General features: G+C 49.0%; 2 protein-coding genes and 1 long non-coding RNA gene across 6 annotated transcripts in view; 1 reads left to right on the top strand and 2 right to left on the bottom strand.

Moving 5' to 3' along the window:
* The window catches only part of CCDC149 (coiled-coil domain containing 149), a 97,655-nt gene extending 89,721 nt beyond the window's left edge, over window positions 1-7,934 (top strand). For all 3 annotated transcript variants that reach the window (XM_059381845.1, XM_059381837.1, XM_059381830.1), the window contains one exon: window positions 7,315-7,934. In XM_059381845.1, coding sequence (XP_059237828.1) covers window positions 7,315-7,736 — 422 coding nt within the window. In that variant the 3' untranslated portion in view covers window positions 7,737-7,934. The remainder of the gene's footprint in view (window positions 1-7,314) is intronic.
* LOC132005094 (uncharacterized) lies at window positions 1,022-14,003 on the bottom strand. Its single transcript, XR_009400723.1, has 2 exons — window positions 11,450-14,003; window positions 1,022-2,030 (listed from the first exon to the last, which is right to left on the bottom strand). It is a non-coding gene; the product is annotated as an uncharacterized LOC132005094 (long non-coding RNA).
* A 1,875-nt stretch (window positions 14,004-15,878) lies between these two features.
* Window positions 15,879-21,001, bottom strand: SOD3 (superoxide dismutase 3). 2 transcript variants are annotated; one of them, XR_009400712.1, is made up of 3 exons: window positions 20,893-21,001; window positions 16,249-17,290; window positions 15,879-16,158 (listed from the first exon to the last, which is right to left on the bottom strand). XR_009400712.1 is itself a non-coding variant. In XM_059381814.1 (2 exons), the coding sequence occupies exon 2, from the start codon at window positions 17,272-17,274 to the stop codon at window positions 16,534-16,536; it is 741 nt and encodes a 246-aa protein (XP_059237797.1). In that variant the 5' UTR covers window positions 17,275-17,290; window positions 20,893-21,001; the 3' UTR covers window positions 15,879-16,533. The 2 variants fall into 2 exon arrangements, 1 of the variants encoding a protein (XP_059237797.1); XM_059381814.1 differs by having other exon boundaries at window positions 15,879-17,290.
* Between the last annotated feature and the right edge of the window lie 489 nt (window positions 21,002-21,490).

Genomic DNA, 21,490 nt, shown 5'->3' with positions numbered 1-21,490 from the left:
CAGTCGTGACATTTTCAGCCCCTTGTCTTTGTCTCCTGATAATGACTTGAGTATACTTTTTAGATACCTTTTGGATAACCAGAGGAGAGGTTTGGTAAATCTTGCGGTTGACCCATAATCTAATCCCACATGGAGCCCGGCCCCTGTATCTTCATGTTTCCCAGGCTCCAAAAATCCAGACTTTCTCAGAAAAAAATAAATGCCTGATAGGGCCAAACAATAGAACTACAGCCTTGCCCATCCCCCACTTGCTGCGGTGTTTTGACCTCTAAGGATAGCAGCAGTGTTGCTCCCCGCCTGCTTCCTCCAAAAAAGGTTGCAAAGTTCTCCCTGGTAATCTCAGAGGTTTGCCATTTTAAAAAAGATTCATGTGTTTGGACACGAGCAGAATGTCATCTAAAGAAATGGCACAAGGCAAAGTACCAGTGACCAAAAGGCCCCAGTGTAATTTAGACCACCCTCACTTAGATGTAAATTAAGGTAGAGAAGATTAACCTGACCCTCGGTAAAAACACCGCAAATGGTTTAGGGGTTAGGTTGTTACAGGTAAGGTTAATTAATTTTTCAGGGGCACCAGAATATACTATTAAGTGTCCTGGAAGAAGTAATTTCATAAGAGTAATTTCCAGAAGGAGTTTATTCATCTCACGTTGGTGAAAAATTTAACTGCAGAAAGGACCATAATTTACTCCTTTTGAATAAAGCTTCTTACCCTGTGCTGGAAACTGGCTCATTTTGACTCAGTGTTTCTCATATCCCCTGTACAACTACCATAAAAATTTTCTTTTGTTAGTATGAAACTGATGTAATTGCTTCGCTGAGCTACCTCAGATGTTGCTCTTTGTGTGAGTTAGAAATCTTTTTTTTTTCCCCAGAAGTGCCCTTTTAAGAACTTTTAGGGTAGCCACCTGAGGACAGCCTAGAATGAATTCAAGGATTGCTTTCATTTCTTGATGCATGGGATTTACATATATGTACTAATAGACTCATTTGTTCATGTATTCATATATATATCCATAGATCCAAGCATTTAATAAGCTATTTATTGACTCCCCTCATAGAATATTGGTGAAGTTTATCAGGTAAGATTTCATTCTTCAGGTGACTTTTATAAGCTAATTATACATAAGTAACAACTTAAGGGTAAAAAAAGTTCAAAGAAAGGACAAAGTTCCCTTTTGAGTCTAGACACAGCTTTGCGGAGATTAGGGCACTGTGGAGATTACTTTTTGTCTGGATTTCATGGAACAGGCTTTGTAGTGGAGATGGAGGTCAAGCTGACTATTGACGTTGGCCTTCTGGATATGGACAGAAACCATAGCCATGGCAGCATCGTTGACCTCATAAGCAAAGGCTCAGAGGACAGGGCTGGAATGCCACAAAGGGTTAGGTGTAGGGATACGAGGGCAAGGGTTGGGATGTCAGGTGGATAGGCAGATGGAGGTTGAGTCATTGAAGGTCTTGAATGTCAGACCAAGCACTCTGGTTATATCCCAAGACCATAGCAGCCTTTGAAGGGTTTATAGCTGGGGAAAGGCACAGTCAGATTTGTGTTAAAGCTCACAGTGCTTCTTACAACTCAGGTGCTTCTTTTAACAAGTTAAAAGGTAGGCCCTGAACCAGTAGTTGAGGGGCAGGGCCCGAGATCCAACACGTCTAACAGGCTCCCAGTCAATGGTGCCACCAATCTCCACAGATCCCACCTTGAGTAGCAAAACTTGAGGCACGGTCCCTCTCCAGGCCATCTGATTAGAGACTAAAAGCAAAGAAACCTGTTAGGTATGAACGTACATTATCCTGTCCAGACCGATCCAAATAGTTGTTTTCTCAAAAATCCAGGCTGACTTCATCCACTCGTTTATATATTCATGAATTTCATTGCAAACACAAGTCATGGCCTCATTTTCAGGTACAGTACTTCCCGAGATCAGTGAGTTCTTAGGACGGTAATACATAGCCATCCGTATCGACATACAGGTTTTAGAAAGGATAAGGTAGATTTGGTCAAACTTCAGTCCCTGGGACTTTGTCTGTGGACATCAGAAAGGCAAAAGAGAAAGAAAATATTTTTGGTTTTTTGGTTTTTTTTTTAAATGTGGGAGGCAGATTTGTATGGGAGAAACTGGAGGTGCGGAGCCTGGGGTATGGGGACAGTGGTCAAGGTTGAGTCGGGCCCCCCCATGATTACAGTGTGCCAAGACATCCACCACTCGTCTACCACTATCTCTTCCTGCATCCCTTCATCTCAGTCTCATTTCAGACTTCTGGTGCGTCTAAGCTCACTAACGTTTCATTTTTTCATTTTATCCATTTTCATCTTTCATTTTATTTTTTTATTTGAGAGGGAGAGAAGGAGCAGGGGGAGGGCCAAAAGGAGAGGGAGAGGGAGACTGGACTCTCCACTGAGCAGGGAGCCAGATGTGGGGCTTGATCCCAGGACTCCAGGATCATGACCTGAGCTGAAGGCAGACGTTTAGCTAACTGAGCCACCCAGGCACCCCCATATACTATTCTTATTAACAAATACCTTTATGCACCATCTCACAGTTAAAATGGAACACATATAGAGTAATATTGTTTCATGTCATAGAAATTCTGAGCTGCATTTTAATTCAAACTTTTTAGATCTTTCGACTTTTTAGGCTGCATGTAGTTAGATGTATGCACTTTTGAATACCCAGTCTTTCTAAATGTTATAAATAATCCTTAAAAATTCATATAACTCTTATAAATAGTCACCACATAGCTATTGCCTGCCAGGATGTGGGTTTATGAACTATCAGAAGTGGTTTGCACTTGCTCTCCGAATGCTTGCTTGTTCATTGGCTGAGGCGATGGCAAGTCAAATCCAGCTGAAATTTTGGGGAAATGTACCTAGTGATTTATGTAGGGAAGCCTTAGAAATCAAGCCATGACTACAGAGTGTCTGCCTTGGGAAAGGAGAGGAAGAGGCAGATACAAGGAACTATGAGTGTTTTAATCAGCTGAAGCTTCTATAACAAAATACTATCAGGAAAGTGCCTCAAACGATAAATATTTATTTCTCACAGTTCTAGAAGCTAGGATGTCCAAGATCAAGGTGCTGGCAGGTTCAGAGGAACCTCTTTCTGACGCAGACAACTGCTTTCTTTCTGTGTCCTCAGTGGCAGAGACAGAGACAGACAGACAGAGGGCGGGGGGGAAGAGTGGGGGAGAGAACAAGAACTCTGGTGTCTCTTCCTCCTCTTAAAGGGCACTAATCCCATCATCATAGGGCCTTCACCCTCATGGCCGCATTTAAACTGAATCATCTCCCAAAGGCCCCACCACCTAATATCATCACATTGAAAATTAGGGCTTTCACACATGAATCGATCCACACATGGATGAGGAGAGGATACATTCGGTTCAATAGTATTGAGCGATATAAGTGATACTTGGCGGTTGATGGGTAAGAAGTACACCAATGTAGGTGGCTTCAAGGTATGATGTGGCAGGCATCAGGACAGCTAGAGATTTGGGGAGAGGGGAATTCCAGATCATTCAGGTAGAGGAATCCAGCTGGCAGCTAGAAACCTGGTTGTGTGTATCCAACAGAAAGGGGTCAGAGCCATGGATATAGAATGGAAAGCGGTACTCATGGTCCAGAATTAAGGTCATGAGTTGGCCAGTGAGTGAAAGTGAATGAAGACAAGGGAAATGCATGGCACATAGTTGGGGGTGGCAATCAGAGGGGCTAGAAGGAGATTTGAGATGGATAAAGGAAACTAGAAGGCATGCAGAGTAGGCTGATAATGGCCCCAGAGATTTCAGATACTAATTCCTGGAACCTGTAAATGTTAGCTTCTGTGGGCAAAAAGATCTGCAGGTGTGATTGATTTACCCACTCTGAGATGGAGGGAGTATTCTGGATTATCCAGGTGGAAGCACATGTTTCCTTGTAAGAGGGAGGCACACATGCATGACCACACATGCAGACATGGGGGGACACTGTTTCAAGCCAGGGAGTGTCAGTAGCCACCAGAAGCTATAAGAGGCAGGGAACAGATCTTCTCCTAGAGCTTCCAAGGGCAAGTGACTTCAGTTCTGGCCCGGGAAAGATATAAGAGAATAAATGTGTGTTCTTTTAAGATATGGAATTTGTGGTAATTTGTTACAGCAGCTATGAGAAACTAATACAGGATACTCACTGAACTGGGCTGGAGGCAAAATAGAAGAATACAACATTTTGGAAACCAAAGGGAGAGACAGCTTGAGAGGAGAATGTGGTCATCAGAAACCTGCTACAGAGTGGCAGGAGAGGACTGAAGAAGAGTGCTGGAGGGGGTGACAGCAGCTTGCTTGCTGATAGAGAGGATACAAAGCAGGCTGAAGGATCTGAGCTGTGAGTCAGCACTGGGAAGGGGAAGCAGTGGATATAGGCTCCTAGGTCTACAGTTCAGTGCAGAAAAGGAAAGTCAAGATGGTAATTGGTAAAAAAAAAAAAAAAAAAAAATCTTGAAGATTGCATATCTTATCTTTTTAAACTAGTAATACAAACACATGTGTAAAATGTAATTGATGCAGAAGGGGCACCTGTGTGGCTTAATCCTTTACACATCCAACTCTTGATCTCAGGTCCTGAAATCAGGGTCTTGAGTTCAAGTCCCGTGTTGGGCTCCATGCTGGCCATGGAGCCTACTTTAAAAAATAAGTAAATGAAAAGAAAAGAAAATGTAAATGACACAGAAAGGCATAAAATTAAATTTAAAGCCTTCCTCCATCCTTGTTTTCTGCTCTGACCCTCAGCTTGCTCCCTAGAGGAAAATTGTAAGTGTTAATGTATGCCTCCAAAAACTCTTTACAGTATATACAGAATCCCCTGTCAATGGACACTCAGATTCTTTCCAGGTTTCTGCTATTAAAAAAAACAAAACAAAACAAAACAAACAAAAAAAAAAAATGATGTCATGGGGCACCTGGGTGGCTCACTCAGTTAAGCATCCGACTCTTGGTTTTGGCTCCAGTCATGATCTTACGGGTCTTGAGATCAAGCCCTATGTTGGGCTCATGTTCAGTGGGGAGTCGGCTTGAACTTTTCCTGTGCACTTCCCTCCACTCACACGGTCTCTCTCTCTCTCTCTCAAATAAATAAATAAATAACCTTTTTAAAAGGCAATGTCATTGTGAGCCTCTAGGTGCATACATCTTGAAGTATTTGGGCTAATATCCATAGGTTGATTACTAATCATGAAAATACTGAATCAAAGGGTAAATGTATTTAAGATTGGGGTAGATATTTCCTAAATGCCCTGTCAAAGAGTTTTTCTCATTTTTATTCTCTTCGGTAATGTATGATTGCATCTGTTAACCCCACATTTTCAGTAACACTGAGCTTTATCAAACCTTTTCATTTTGGCCAGTCTGGTAGATGAAAAATTGTATCTCTTTGCAGTAGATATCTTTAGAGTGAGCTCATCGTTTCTCATGTTTGCCAACCATTTGTATGTCCTTGTAAATTACCTGTTTCCATTCCATACTTAAATATGTGTTGAATGCCGTGGCACATTCAAATGAACCCACTTTACAGACAGTAACATGGACCAATCTCATATACACAAAGTGATACAGACACAGACCAGCACTTCCAGTACGATTCTGGTATGCCAACGCATACCAGACCAGGCAAAACTCATCTCTGGTGTCTGAAGTAGGCTAGTGGGCACTCTTGGCAGAAAAGTGACTAGGAAGGGGTTCAGGGGAGTAGATAGACCGGGAAGTGTCCGTAGTGGTTGGTTATTTTGCTTCTTGTCCTGGCTGCTGGTTCCATGGGTGTGTCCACGGTGTGAAATTCAGTGAGTTGTAGACGTAACAGTCAGCACACTTTTATGTACATTAGCCTCCCAACAAAAGAAAAAAAGGAAAGTGAGGAACTTTTTATAAACATTTTTGAATGCTTAGAATGTGCCAAGCACTGTGTACAAGTCAGGCGAGGCCCCCGCTTACATAGTAGAATAAGATCAACGTGTCCAATGCTGAGCACTGAGCCCAGCACAGAAAAGCACCTAAAAAGAATTGGCTGGTATGATTCAGTTTAAGAGGGAGAAACCACAGGTGCCTGCAGAGACCGAAAGCTAGCATAGTATGGACAGAAGGACACACAGACATGAGAGAACCATAGGACATGAGGCTGCGGGCTGAAGCAGGAGCAGATTGGGTAGGACCTTGTCAGAGACCTGAGTGAAAGGAGTTAAAATTTATCCTAGAAGCAGCTAGGCTCCGGCGAAAGGTTCTAAGCAGAAAAATGCATGGTCAGGACAGGTCAACTTCTTCTAATTGTCCTGAGTTCTCCCTCAGCTTGCCCAAGTCCCAGCTGTCAGGTTGAAGCTGTCTACATGTATCTGAAGCCAGTCAGACCACGGTGGGACTCTATCCTGGTCCCGGTTTCCCCGGCCCCTGGCCTCTGAAACCAGCCCTGTGAGGCTCTTCCATACATGTCACCATTCTCTGGCCTGAGAGCTAAGAAAATCTTGACTTTAGGGAACCTCAGAGTCTGTGGTCGAATGCACACAGCCAGGTGCTGAGAGGTTGCTCCCCAGGCATGTGTCCATCGTACAGAGCCTCCGCGGCTTAGGTCTGGAAGGGACATCAGAGACTCCTGTCCCTTAATTTGTGTCTGAGGTAAGGAGGCCAGACGTGTTCTCCTGATCACAATGAGTAGGTAGGAAAATAGGGCTAGGCGCCAATTCTCAGGACCCCATTCTTTCCCATCCCCCAGCAGTCGAGCTCAAAAATGTCTGCTGTTCAGAGAAGAGGTCTGGGTAGAACAATTCAGTTAAGAGGGGTGGGGAGCTTAAGCTTCTTTTGCTTATACCATTTTACTAACACTGAGGAGACATCAGCAGTATTCATCGAAGAATGAGGAGCTGTTGGAGAATGAGTGGGAGGTTGGGGATACTAAATGCCTCCCACATTGATCTTCTCTTTCCCACCAGGAAGGCCGCCAGCACCTCTTTTCATGACTAAAGATCCCAGGTCTTTCCTGAGCTGCAGAATCTACAGAACTTTTGTCCTCAATTTAGATGCTTAAGGGGCACGAAGAAGCACAGTTAGAGCGGGAAGCAGGAGATAACCAGGCTCCCAGAAGGGATGGGTGATGTCCATCACCATGGGCTCCCTTTCCCTCCGTGAATGACACTGCAGTCGCCAGAGTGGCTGCTTTCTTTACTAACGTGGGTCCCTTCAGCAGCAGTTTCTGTCTCCAAGCCCCTGTGACGTGCGCCTGAGGTTGGGAAGAGAGAGGAAGGAGGGCTGACTCCCCACCAGATGTCTGATGCTGTCCTGGGTCTGTTTCAGGGGAGGCCCAGAGGCCAGAACGAGATGAAAGCCGGGCCGCTACTGAGGCATGGATCGCACCGGAGGATGCTGGAAGGCCGGCCGGCCGCTCCCCAGCTACTCAGAGCCATGGGAACCAGTGCAACCCCTTTCATCCTTCATCACCCCGGGGAGCATCTGAGGAAGAAGGCATAAACAGGCTTGGAGGGGAAAGAATGAAACTGACAGAAGCAGAACCGGAAGGGGTCAGAAGAGCAAGTCTTGGGGAGACTCAGAGGCACGAGCCAGGGACAGCCCCACCGGGCCTGGCCTCCAAGGGGGAAGTCCCCACATCTTGCCAGGGCTCCTTTGAGTCCAGCCAGGCCGCAGCCGAAGCCTCCAGCCCGGAGGACAGCAAAGAGACCCCAGAGGGTGGCGGCATGAGGAGCGCAGTGAAAACCTGAAGAGGAAAGAGACCCGTGTGGTGACACGTCTACAGTGCAGGGGGCGGTAAAGAATTAAGCGTCCGAGCAGCTCTCAGAAGCTGCTTTCTCCTCACACACTTCCAAGTCTGCAAGTGAGAAGAGACACAGGTCCTTTGGCACACTGTGAATATCCTGATGATGCCAGCCCAGTTTGATTTATTAAATGCGCGTCCTCAAGCTTCTCGGTGTCATCTCTTTCTGCCGGAGACGCGCTGCTGTGAACACGGCCGGGCACAGAATCGTGTCAGCCATATGGCTGGTTTTCAGCATCCGTCTTTCTGTCAGCATTTGTTTTATTAGAGATAAGACATTTTTGTATTAGCGTTTAATGTTGTCGATCAAAATTATGGGGAGAGCATGAAACGGATGGGGCTTTTAATCAGGTCCCCCATCTTTGTAATGGTTAGGCCGCTGGAGAGAAAGGTGGCATTGAGCATAATGGGTCCAGAGGGCCCGCAGCTCCGCTCCATCATGTTAGGGCCCCGGAGGACCTCCCAGCGTGGGTGTTCTTGGCACCCTGCCCACGGCCCTGTCTGTCATGCCACCAACTGGCAGGTGGAGAAGGGCTTAAGCGGGCTCAGAAGGTTGGGTTTCCGGTTTGAAATCCACGGCCTCTGTGGAGACCCGTTTGCGGACTGCTTGAGCTGAGTTTTCCAGCCTGTAATTCCGAAGGATTAATCGACCTGGAGTGGTGGGAGGGAGGAGAGGGGAGGAAGGGGACTCCAGTGGTATTTTGATTTTTTTCATTTCTGAGATAAGAGCCAGAGCCTGGGAGCGCTGGTTCTCTGCATTCAACCTGTGCTGCCTATGGGGTTTCTGTGGCCATGGGGGGTGGGGACAAGATAAGCACTTGGGGCAGGAAACTCATCCAGTTTCCTGTGCCACGTGAAACCTTCACTCCTCCTGCAGTGGGTTAAGGCTGCCTCCCTGGGCTGCCAGGTACCGGATCTTGAGACACAGAGCACGCGGCCCGATAGTGGAAAGAGGGAGGGAAACAAAATAACTTCATTACAGCTTGTTTCGGGGGACTGTGGAACCAAGGACCAAGGTTAGGAAGGGAGGGGATGTCGACCTTCCTTGGTTCTTTCCTGAGGGATAAAATTAGCTCTTCTGGATGGCATCTAGAGCTGCAGAAAACGGAAGACTCGTCAAACAATAGGCCTTTCTTTGAGCAAGACTCAGTTCATTACCCCAGAAAGACCTGATACCATATCCCAGAGCTCAAAACACCCTTGAGAACCAGAATCACTCCTACAGGAGGCATTCCTGAGGGAAAGGAGAGGCTCCCAAGGTGGGAAAATGGCAAATTTATCCGAAATATCAGATGTGTAGAGCAGATGCACACTCCCAGGTGTGAACCCTGTGAACCTGCCCACCCGGAAACTTCCCTGCCACATTTCATCTTTGCCTTTGCTCTGCTGGTGGAAATTTTGCACTCTCTCACCCTGAGAGAGAGTGAAGTGTAGGCAAGAAGGTCCAGCTTGGGGGCGGGTGGGCCTCCAGCTGCTTGCTTCCCACTCAACAGACGTCACCCCCATAGTGGAAGAGGGGCATGCCGGGGTCAGTGCTCTGTTGCTCCCGGACCCAGGAGCTGCGATCTGGACACACCATTAGCCCCCAAAGCCCCATTCATCCCTCTGTGCTTCAGCCTCTCCCGGCTCCCCACCCCCGCCCCCTCAACTTCCTCTCCAGGGAGGCGGCTTCTGCAGCTGCAGAGTTCGCACAAGCCAGCAGGCACGGAAATAATTTTCCTGCGGCACCAGGCCTTAACTATCTGCAAATGTTCAGCGCTACTGCATAGCCTGCCAGAGCCACCAAAGGAAATCACAGCCAGATTTAATACAATAATAATAAAAAGAAAAAAAATCTCTCCCCACGGAAGCGGTGGTTTTGAGGCGCAGTCGGCCAGGTGCACGTCTTTAGGGCCCATTCCATCACCTTTGGGAAAGCAGCACTTATAATAAACTCCACCACATTCCATCACGGGCAGGGAAACTACTGTGAGTCCCAGTGAGTGTGCAGTTCAGGCTAGGGAGATCAGATGGAATGAAAACCCAAACTGTGCATGCAGTCTACCTCGGGAGGTTTTCTGTTATTAGATGGAATTGGGGCCAATGAGTTGATCCTGTCACATGAGTAACCTTGACAATGCCCCATACACACACGTGACACTGTCCCACCCCTGCCGTTCCAGCCCAGCACGGTTCCTCTGTTCCACAGACATTAAAGGGAGTTTCAGCAGTTACTTATGGCTGGCTTTTGTCTTTTTGAGAGTCCTCGTGAAAGTGCACAGCATTCTCTCCCCTGTTGCACCAGCTAGCCTTGCATCAGTCTCAGCACGCTCAGCTACATTTCACACTTTAAGAGATTTAAACGATAGGAAAATGAATTATATTACATAACAAGAACTTCAGAAGTAGGGTATTCTGGGGCCGGTTTACTCAAGAAGTCATCAGGGATCTGGGTTTCCATCTTTCTCCTCTGCCTACCTCAGGGTCAGCTACTCCCTCAAGCTGCTAAGATAGCTGCCACAGCTCCAACATCAGTCACCTATTCTCACATTTGTGTCCAAAGGCAAGAAGGAAGTTTCTCCCCACCTGTGTCCATGCATGTGTGTACATGTGCACAAGTAAGAGTAAGAAACCTAGTTCTTGTCGCATGTCAGTGGTCAGAATTATCACATGCTTATGTCTAAACCAAACCCTGACGAGGGAGACGGAATTCCAGAAAAGGGTTTAGGCTCCTCACATGTGAACTGGGGAGGGCCTGTCCCTGGGCATGCAGACTCTAAAACGGTGAACAGCAAAACAAAATCGAGCAGTACAGGAATGTTGAGAATAGATTTAAATAGGCCAACAGCAGCATTGTCTCTGAACCCTACCTCTGATTTTGTTTCATTTTCTTCCCTTGAAAAGGCAGACTATTGAGCTACTCGTGAGTTTGGGGCTGGGGGGCGGGGCCGTGGTTGTTTGTTAAGAAGAATGCGATCTCATCTCGGCTCTTCCCTGGCTGCTTGATCATCTGTTCTGTTTTGTAGCTGGGACGTTCCCACCTTTGTTTGCCTCTTCAAGTGTGTCTGTCCTTCCATTATTTTTCCAGCTCGGTTGCCAGCAGAATGCAGAGCAGTCTGGATAAATGAAACAGAGCTGACAGTCTCTTAATGAAAGCTCGTTTGCACATACTGCATTTCTGGTGACCGCTCTGTACCTGGGAGCCTTTAGGTGTGGATTTTTACATATGAGCATGTGTCGTTCTTTTAATTAAGGTCTCTGGAAATGGATTGGCTTTTTTAAACCAGGCATCTCTCATCCCTAACTCCTCTTTCCATGCCACCTCTGCCCACCTTCCTCTCCCCCTCCCTCGTCTTCCTCACCTCACACAGCTGTTCCAGAAGCCTCTCTAGCTAGGAGGCTCCTGGGGGCATTCAGCTCAATCCCAGCTGAAGCTTCCAACCACGCCGGGATCTTCAACTAAACACATTTTCCCGTCATTGTGACTCTTGTGCCCTCAATCCCCAACACCCACCAAGACAGGGGACTCTAAAAAAGCTTTCCAGCGTCAGTCATTCACGTGTTGGGATAAATCTTTGGATGGGAGTCCCATGGGAGCATTTGCACTTACCATGTGACCTAAGAGGGTCAATCTCTTCTTTAATGAATTTCAAGGACCAGTTACCTGCTCATTGGTGTTACCTTCCTTGTTTCTTTAATATTACAGCATGCCTTCTCCCCTCTTGGTTTTCTGCTCCTCCAAATAATGGGGCCTCTCCTGCCCCCATCGCTTTGCTGCAGCCTTTTGGATGGCTTGGTATTCCACTTCTCTTTGAAAAATTCCTCGCTCGGGGCACCTGGGTGGCTCAGTCGGTGAAACATCTGCCTTCGGCTCAGGTCATGACACTGGGGTCCTGGGGCCTAGGATTAAGCACCATGTTGGTCTCCCTGCTCAGTGGGGGTCTGCTGCTCCCACTCCCTCTGCCTGTGCGCACTCTCTCTCTCTCAAACAAATAAACACAATCTTTAAAAAAACAAAGAAGAGTCCTCTCTTTGAGTACCTTCTCTGTCTGCCCTTTGCTCTCATGGAAGCAATGGAATGGGAAGGCTTCCAAATGGAAGCCTCCATTTGGAAAAACCTCCCTCCTTAATAAATACTTAGGGTACCAAGACCAGGCTCAGTCAGGATGTCAAGAAGCCAAAAGTTTCCCCTTAATTCATTATTTTAATATATTCTTTTTTTTCCACATGTCTTTCTGAACAGAGAAAAAAATTTGAAAATCAGAGATGCAATAGAGAGCTGAGTAGTGAATCTAATTAGGAATGAGAAGCAGAAAAAATAAGAAGGACCTGTCTCTCGATATTATGATGCTCACAAAAACAAAACAAAACAAGTTGATACAGCATGAAGGCAATTTAAAATGATAGATACAGATGCACGACCTTACATTTCAGATCACCTCTTGACTGAGAGGGATTTTATTTTAAATAGGGAAAGTTTGTAAATACTGACAAGTTTGACTTTCTGGAATCTATGCGAGCCCTGGAATATATTTTGGATCTTGGCCAAGGCTAGTGATAGCCTATTAAATTTAAAACAATTGGCTTTTAAAAAAATGCAAACCAGCTGCTATCTTGTAGTTTAATTTAAAGAAAGAAGTAACTTCTATTCATTTGCAGACCTTGTGTTATTGGTTTCTACGATCATCATGTAGTATAACTATATATTTTTTTGTTACCTGAAATAAACATGTGGTAATTTTCCTGGTAAAGATGATTATCTTTATTATTTGCACCATTTTCTCTCTCCTCCCTTGCTGCAGGCCAATGATACAGGCTGAGCGTTCCTCCTAGCGCATTCTAACAACTTATCAGTTGCAATCTGTCACCTAAAATTATTAGATCATATGGCAGTCGTGAAAATTATGGAGAATGTAAAGATTTTATGCATTCAGTCAAAAATGCCAGATCTAAAATCAGTTGGTTTATTTCCTGCAATCTTTCAAGTTGACCAAAGCACTCACTGATTTGCTCTATTTTCTTACGTTTTTAGTATTTCTGTATATATACGCACTGAAAAGCCACTCGGAAAAAATTCACTGCAATTCTGAGAAAAAGCTTATCCTAAACATCTAAAGATAGCATTTCTAATTATTGTCTACATTGTGTTTAAACTGTGCAAACTTGAGCATTATTCTCACTTTACCAGCTGTGTCTAGGTAGAGTCATTACATCAAACGCTTCTAATTTTACAAAAAGAAATCAAAACAAGTGTGTGTTTAAGTCTCAGTGACAAATGCAAACCCTGTGAGTCAAACAGGCAAACTGATTAGCAAGCTGGCTGGGAAGTCAAAACAGCGAATATAAGGAGATTAACAAAACAGATCTGTAAGATGAGAGGAGTAAAAATAGCCTCCAGGGGCCAAGTGGGGTCCAGTGGGCGGGTTTGGTGGCACACATCAGGTTCTGTGCCCCAAACCAGATGCCTGCTTCCACTGCTCACCATCTTCCTTCCTCTCAGAACAACCCCGCCCCCCATGACCACCCCCTGGGGTCAAAGTTCATCGCAGCCAGTCTCTTCACCGATGCCAAAACTTTCTTAGAAACCTAAGTGAAAGCAACCTTTCCTTTACTTGAATCCTTCTAGTTGCAGGACCCTCATTACCTTATAAGGTAGTCTAATCCATTCGTAGGTTAACTATTTTTCTGCCGTTAGCCATTGTTATTAGGTGGACATGTACTAGATACTTAGGTCTTCATGCTATGCTATATACTCGTCACAAATAACACTTGATTTCATCCTCAAAACAATATGATGATCTTATTTTATAGATGAGAAAACCCAAGCCCAGAGAGGTGGAGTGACTTACTTAGGTCCCACAGCGTCTGTGGCAGAGGTGGGGTTCCAAACAGTCCTTTGTACCTGAGCCTGAGCTGTCAACCACCCTGCTGAATGCATTCCTTTGCCTTTACAGTGAACTGTAATTGACCCTTCTACTATTTCCTTTCTTTGTTTCTTGTCTCTGAAGTCCCACAAAATAGTTTATCAATCCAATTCCCCTTGATGGACAGAAAGGAAATTAAATGGGTCTGCTAGGGGCGCCTGGGTGGCTCAGTGTGTTAAGCCTCTGCTTTCAGCTCAGGTCATGGTATCACGGTCCTGGGATCAAGCCCCACATCAGGCTCTCTGCTCAGCGGGGAGCCTGCTTCTCCCTCTCTCTCTGCCTGCCTCTCTGCCTACTTGTGATCTCTGTCTCTGTCAAATAAATATATAAAATTTAAAAAAACTTTTTTAAATAATATAAATAAATGGGTCTGCTAGGGTGTCTCTTTAGTCTTGGGGGGGCAAAGATAGTGAAAAGGGAAACTAAGAACGGAAGGTGCTATGATGTGAAAGTTTGTATCCCCTGTCCCCACCCCACCCCCCCGCCAAGATTCATACATTGGAAACCTAATCCACAAAAATGATGGTAACAGGCGGTGACACCTTTAGGAGGTCCCAAAGTCGTGACAGGGGGAGCCTTATAGAACAGGCTCCAGAGGGATCTCTAATCCCTTCCTCCTCCAAGTCAGGACACAGTGAATGTCCATGGTTGTGAACCCCAGAGAGAGCCCTCATCCGACTACGCTGATGCTGATCTTGGACTTCCAATCTCTGGAGCTGTGAGAAACAAATCTCTGTTGTCTATAGGCTACTCCATCTGTGATATTTTGTGATAGCCCAAATGGACTACGACAGAAGGTTAGCACCAGCCTCCTTCTAAAAATAAGTCCAAACCTCCCTTGATCCTGAATTAACCTATAATCGCAGCAGCAGGGTTGAAGATGGGGTGTTGGGCATCCATCCATGGGGTGTTTATGGCTCCACTGAGAGTCCTATGTGATTCCTGCCCTGTTTTCACAACTTTTAATTGTGGGGACAGGCATGCACATCTGGTGAGATCAGGATATTTAGAGACTCCACTTGCTAGTTCCCTTTTAAGGCTGATCTGCACAGTTCTGGCTAATATTTCAAACCAGTGAGAACCAGTTGGTGGAGCAAAGCCACCAGGCAAAAACCTTGCTCTCTGGTTGTCACTTGGGTTCAAGGAAAGATTTTTAAATAACAAGTTAGTCCTAGTAAGAAGCAAAAATAACCACTGGGGATGGGTTTCTGGCTAAGGTTCCATTTGACTCATGGCCTTAAGAGTCTGGGAGAAACGGAAGCTGCCTGTAACAGGGAGAAAATGCTACAGCTACAGAGTGAGTCGGCCCAAGAGGTGAGTGTTTTTATTTAATCAGTGAAGGTGTTTAGGGGCACCTGGTGGCTCGGTCAGTTAAGCAACAGACTCTTGATTTCAGCTCAGGTCATGATCTCTGGGACCTGGGATTGAGTCCCACATCAGGCTCCATGATCAATGTGGAGTCTGTTTGGGATTCTCTCTCTGTTTCTTCCTCTGCCCCTCCCCTACCCAAGCACACACTCTCTCTAAAACAAATAAAATCTTTTAAAAAATAAAATAAACAAAGGTAGATAACACTTTCTGTTCTAGTCTGTGTATAGACTATAATTTTCAAAAAGAGAGGCTGAACATCCAAGTCAAAGCCTACCATTGGGCTCCATGGTTCTTGAAGTCAAGAGGAAGAACGTTGTCCTTGTCTAGGTCATGGAGAAGGCCAGCAACTTCCGACAGCAATGCCAACCTCCCTGTAAACTGCCCACTGGACTGCTTCACTGGCCCTTTCCCCACCATCTGGGAAATGGACCTCGGGCTGCCCTTAGAGGCACATGCTGGGAGACGCCAGGCCCAGTGAGGTGGCATGAACTGTGTGCCAGGTTGGTGGCTCCAGCCTGGGAATCTCCAGGAAGCTTGCTGCAAATAGATGTCCATCTTTTCCTTTGGATTCCAGCCCAGGAAGCTGTCATTTTTCCCCCCTCTCACGTTCCTGAGAGATCCTGGTGCCCTCCATCCTTGGAGCCCCACGGAAGGGCATGGCAACCAGTGACTGAATACCAGGGCCAGCAGACTTGGAGAGAGGAGGATAAGGAGAAATCCTGAACGGATTTGGGAAATATCTTTGCTATTTCCAAAAAGTAGCTAAGCCTGGGAACAGAGCCTCAGACAAACAAAATAAGTAACCAAGGCCCCGGTGCAAGTCTGAATTGCTGAATTTTAATGGGAACACAAAGATTGCCAAACAGCCCCAAAGGAGCAACTCTCTGCGGGGTGGCAGTGGGCGAGCGACAGACAGCTGAGAGGACACCAGGCAGGGGTGCCTAACCACAGGCTCATTCGCTGGCATGGTGCACGACAGGCGGCGAGGCGGGCATGGGGGGCTGGATAACCCCAGGAGGGGTCTCGGAGCTCCTAGAAGGAATCGACGGGGTGCAAAGAGCTAAGTCCTCGCGGCAAAGAGGGATTTCAGGGCTCCTGGAATGAGAGTAGTGGTGTCAGAGTGGGAAGGAACCTCGGAGTGGGGGGAGGGTGCTGTCTGGGAGGGTAGATGGGGTATTTCAATACCTCCACGGGCCCTCAGAGCTCAAGATGAGTGGTCTCAGAGGGCGGGGGCTGCCTCCTGGAGGCAGAGGGGTGTCTCCGCATACGTGGTTGGAGGTGTCGGGGTGGAGGGGATTTTCCGGGAGACCTCCGCCATGGCAGCCCTGGGACTCGGCCCGTGGGTGTCTCTGGGAGCAGAGGGAGAGACTCGCGGCAGGCAGGGGACAGGTCTGGGGCGCGCACGGAGGGGAAGGGCGTCGGGGGACACGGGGGGCGATCCCTGTGACCCCGGCAGGTGAAGGGGCGCTCTCAGGCGGTCTTGCACTCGCTCTCCCGCCGCCGCTTCTTGCGCTCCGCGTGCTCCTGCGCTAGGCGCGCCCAGGGCAGCGGCCCGCTCAAGCCCACTACGCAGCAGGCGAGCCGGCGGCCCGCGTTGCCGTTCTCCACGCTGGCCGGGTTGCCGCCGCGGCCCAGATCGTCCTCGCCCGCGTGCACCACCACGGCGCGGCCCACGATGGAGTGCGGGCCGGCGAGCGAGGCGGCGAGGTTGCCGCGGTACTTGAAGAGGCGGCCGTCGCGCACCGCGAAGTTGCCGAAGTCGCCCGGGTGCTGCGGATGCGGCACGGCCAGCGGGTTGTAGTGCGCGCCGGTGGACTCGCAGCCCTGGCTCAGGTCCCCGAACTGATGCACGTGGATGGCTCGGCTGGAGCTGTTGGCCTCGGCCGGGAAGCCCTCCAGGTCGAAGTAGGCCTCAAGCCGGGCGCCGGGCGCCAGCTGCCGGAAGAGCACGAGGCCGCTCACCCGTGGCTGCGCGGTGTCCAGCGTGGCCGACGGCTCCACCCGGCAGGTGGCGTGGAGCACGGCGTCCTGGCCGTCGGCTGCCGCCTGTCGCTGCGTCAGCTCCTGCCAGATGGCCGTCACTTTCTCGTGCATGTCGCGGATCTGCGCCGCCGTGCTGGAGCCGGGCTCCTCCGGGTCCACGGCAGGCCAGGCGCGTGAGGCGGGGGCCGCCAGGAGCAGGTAGGCACACAGCAGCAACGGGGCCAGCATGGCCAGAGTCGGTGACCTGTGGGCACCCCCAACGGTGGGGCAGAGCGAGCCTTAGTTGCTGGCACCGGGGAGCCCTCTGGACTCTTGACCCCAGGGGCTTCTTTGCCCAGTGGGCATTCCTGCCTTAGCTCCTGCCTCTCGGGCCCTGCCGCGCTCCAGGACCTAGGTTAAGTGCTGGGGTTGTAAAAATGGGTTTGACACAGTCTCGGGCAACTCGTAGCGATCTTTTTGAGCCACAAGTGTGATCATAGTCCCTTCCAGCCCTGACTCCATCACATGGATTGAGTCTTGGGGCAATCGGGGGAGCACCTCGGGTCGGGTGAGGGTGGCCCTTCCAGACCTCTTGCCTCCCCTGATCACCCCACCGCATCCCCTGCCACTCTGGCCAAACAACAACCTTCCTTAACACACCTACTGAGACTAGCTGCCCTGCCTTCTTGGTCTTTGCACCAGCGATGCCCTCTCTCTGAATTGCCCTATCCTCTCTTTGGTGCGCACGGTAGACTTGAAGACAGAAGCTGAGTTTTACTCATCATCCCCAGCACCTGGGCCCGCACCTGGTTGTGGGACACCTTTAATATGTGATTGTTGAATGAGGAATTCATGGAGGGACAGACATGTCATCAGATCATTGGAACGCCCTCCCTGTGACTGAAGATGGAAGAGTCTTGTGCTAGGAAAGGACAGAGGAATGAGTACCCACACTGCCGTGCAAACTCCCAGAAGGCTTCCCAGAGGAGATGACATTTGAACTTGGTCTCATAAAGCAAGCAGTCTTTGAGCTGAGCCAGGTTGGAAGCCCACTTCAGGCAGGAGGCACAGTGTGACATGTTCACAGCCTGTGAAAGGGCATGGTTTGTTTAAGGGGTTGGGGGAAGTTTTGTGTGGCTAGAACATGGTGTGTGCAGCCAGGGAGGAGGGAATTTAGAGCTGACCCTCAGGGGCTGAGGGTCTAGGTTTGCTGTGCTAAGTAAGGACTGTGGATATTGGGCTGGGCTGGGGGGGCAGGAGGAGTGGTCTAGAGCCGGTGGAAATTTTAAAGCAGAGGGCAATGAGATAGTTTTCAGTTCATTAACCTGGATGGGGAAAGGTTATGGGCTGGTCTTTGGGGTTGGAGGGAACAGGGAAGATGGAGTGGGAACAGCCTAGCAAGAGATGGAGACACATAGAAGGAAAAACAGAGACAGCTGGAGGGAGATGAGTTGCCTGGTTGCCTCAGGGCAAAGCGGACCTAATGAGCGCCTTCACCAAGGTGGAGGCAGCAAAGATGGAGGGGCATGGATTTGGGAGACATCTTGAATAGCACTTACAGGAGGGATGGAGAGGGAGCGGGAACAGCCGTGATGATGGGGTTCCCAGCAGGGAAGACGGGGCGGATGCCTGCTGGTAGGAGGCCCTGAGAAGTTGGGAGAGAGGCTGAGCCCCACCTGAGCCCGCTGAGGATGAGAGGCTGGTCAGTGCCCAGGTCGGGTATCTTTTTGGTAGCCGTTTGGAAATATGTGTCTGGCACTTGCGACAGGCAGTGTCCCTGTGAGAGGTTTTCAATGTTGACTGCACATTGGATTCTGGCTCTAAAAGTCACATGCCCAGGCCTCACCCAAGAGATTCTGATTCGGTGGGCATGGATTACTGGTTTTTTAAAGCTCCATCAAAGACTCGAGGACTCAGCCAGGGTTTTGGAGTCAGACACAGACTCAGATCCCAATCCCAGTGTGTGCTTATCACCATATTGTGGGGAAGTGACTGACTCTGTCTCAGCTCCCCAATGCCACCAAGGATCATGGTGAAGATTCGGTGAGATGTTATATGGCAGGTTGTCTTCATAGTTTTAAGTCTGTCCTCATGGACCAGTGCTCTCTCCACAGAACTGGTTTGCAGGTTGGCCGTGATTTCAAAGGCACATGACACTTGAAAAGCAAACTCCAGGGCTGGGTGTTTATTCCTTCTGTAACCATTACAGAAAGGCAATATCTAGTATGAGGATGAAAAGAATGGGTTCTGGGCTCACTGTGAGTGTAGAGCAGCAGAGAAACTGCTGGACTGAAAACTAATTGAGCTCCGCCTCTCTTCTGAGCCTCAGTGTTTTTATCTACGAATAGGGATAATAATACAGACCTTCAAGACTTGCCATGAGGTTTCAGAGAGACAGTGTGAAGGGCTAACATTTATCAAACACACCTACAGGCGCTGTTAAAAGCACTTGGTCTCTATCGAGTTACAGAAGCCTTCCCTGAGCCCTGTGGGGTAGGCATTACTCTTATCGGCCTTCCAAAGAGCAGGAAACTGAGGCACGGAGAAGAAAGCCTCTTGCCCAAAGTTACGGCGTCAATAAGCAGCTGACGGCAAGATTTAGAAGTGTGTGGCCCAAGCACACTGAACAGCTGAAGGCACACAGCACAGAGCCCGGTTAGGTAGGAAGTTCCCGGTATCTGGCAGCCCTTAGCGACCGGAGGGAAATGTGGATAGAAGTTTCAGGATGATCTGCTGAGAGATGCTACTGAGGCCATGAGAGGAGGAGGTGCCCAGGAAAGGCTCCAAGAAGGAGGAGCAGGAAAGGTAGGAGAAGTCCAGAAGGGCATGTCAAGGGCACCACCGCCTCAGACAGGGCCTGGTATGGGTTTCCCCACTAGAGCCCCAGGGAGCAGGTCCCGCAGTGGGGAACCAACCCAGGCCTCAGCCTCGAGCTCTGCAGCATCATCATCGCCTTGCCCACCCCTGCCAGCAGTCCTGCCCCTCAGAGGGCTCTGCCAGTTGGAAAATTCTTCCTTAAAAACAGAGCAAAACCAGATTGTTTGGGGTGTGTCAATGAAACTTTCTATTTTGAGAATGCTTGGGTAATACTTAACGTCCGAAAGAGATCCTTTTCTCTTTAAAGAAAAAAAATTCTTCGGCAACACTAGGTGAGCCCGGACACTGTGGTTCTAAACCTTGACTTCTACCCGCCCCCTGCAAAGCCAGTCCACGGCAGGCTCACCCATCTCACACATGCACACTGTCCCCCTGAGATTGAGCTGTGAAAGACCATGTGGTTTGGGCAGGGGCAGGGGGGGTCTGTGTGCCTGGTCTGGAAGAGAAGACAGCTTATCAGAGACAGAGGACCAAGGAAGCCACAAAGGCTGTGCCCCCTTCCTGGGTCGGGATCTCGGAAGACGGTGGCCTTTCCGACATTCCAGTTCCTTATTCCTAGAAGGCGCCCTGGAGATGAGTCTGAGCCAGCCAGGCCCTCCCACCCGTGCCTCCCCCAGTAAGTGGCTGGGACCTAGTGGCTGGGCCCTAGTGGCTGGGCCCTAGTGGGTCCAGGCACCGGAGGCATGCAAGAGAGAGAGGCGGCCTTCTTCCCTCCAGGTTTCTCTTTTTTAACCCTAAAGTCTGCGGGGACAGGCCATCGCAGGTGCAAAGGACAACAGCTCCTTTCTCTCCCAAGCTCTCCTCCCTCACCCCTTCCTCTGCCTCCCCACTCGTCCCTTTCAGAGCAGCCAGGTTCTGTCCTTCAATGTCATCCTCTCAAAAAGATGATCAAGCGCTTTTCCAAGCAGAGGCCAGATGCCCCGCCCCAGTTCCAAGCTCATAAAAAGCACCCTCGGAGAAGAAGGAAAGGAACTTCAACCAGGCACCCACCTTTCCAGCTCTTCCAAGAGAGCTCGCCTTCCGAGAAGTAGGGAGCAGCACCCAGTGTTCACAGGAATGCAGGCAGACTCCTGAGGCCGGGCTGCTTGTGGGTGTGCAGGGAAGCCAGCCCACGGGAGTGGTCACGGCCAGGAAGGCCGGCCATTGGGCTGACTGAGGGAGGGTCAGGAGGCCCTGTCCCCGGGTGTGGAATGGCCTGGCCCCCTCCTCCTCTGACTCCACCCTCCTCTGTCTCCACCTCCACCCTCCCCATGCCTGGGTTCCCCCGCCAAGTTTTCCTTCTTGTGACTTCACTGGTTTGTGCAGACGTAGCCAGTGACCTTCAGCACACAGCTGGGAAATAAGAAGTCGGCAGAAAAGAGCCTTTTTGGAGAGGTATACAATGGCCTCTTTCTTGCTCTCCCCTGATTTCCTCTGCTGTTGACTTATGTTTGCCGGATGCTACTAGGAAGGAAATGGGCCCCTTGCAAATATGGATGGTGTTTTGTCCCGGCGCCCTGGTGCCAGCCCTTTGAGAGGTGGGTGGGCTGCTGGGTGGTGGTCACATGGGCTAGGCTGCCCAGGCCCAGCCGTGTCCCTTCCTAACTGT

This window comes from Mustela nigripes, chromosome 1 (genome assembly GCF_022355385.1).
Source record: "Mustela nigripes isolate SB6536 chromosome 1, MUSNIG.SB6536, whole genome shotgun sequence".
NCBI lineage: Eukaryota > Metazoa > Chordata > Mammalia > Carnivora > Mustelidae > Mustela > Mustela nigripes.
The sequence above is the reverse complement of the archived record's forward strand: the minus strand, read 5'-3'. Positions and strand labels throughout refer to the sequence as shown.

Bases quoted from the DNA above. Each gene is read 5' to 3' on its own strand.
- SOD3 (XM_059381814.1), bottom strand. From the start codon at position 17,274: ATGCTGGCCCCGTTGCTGCTGTGTGCCTACCTGCTCCTGGCGGCCCCC.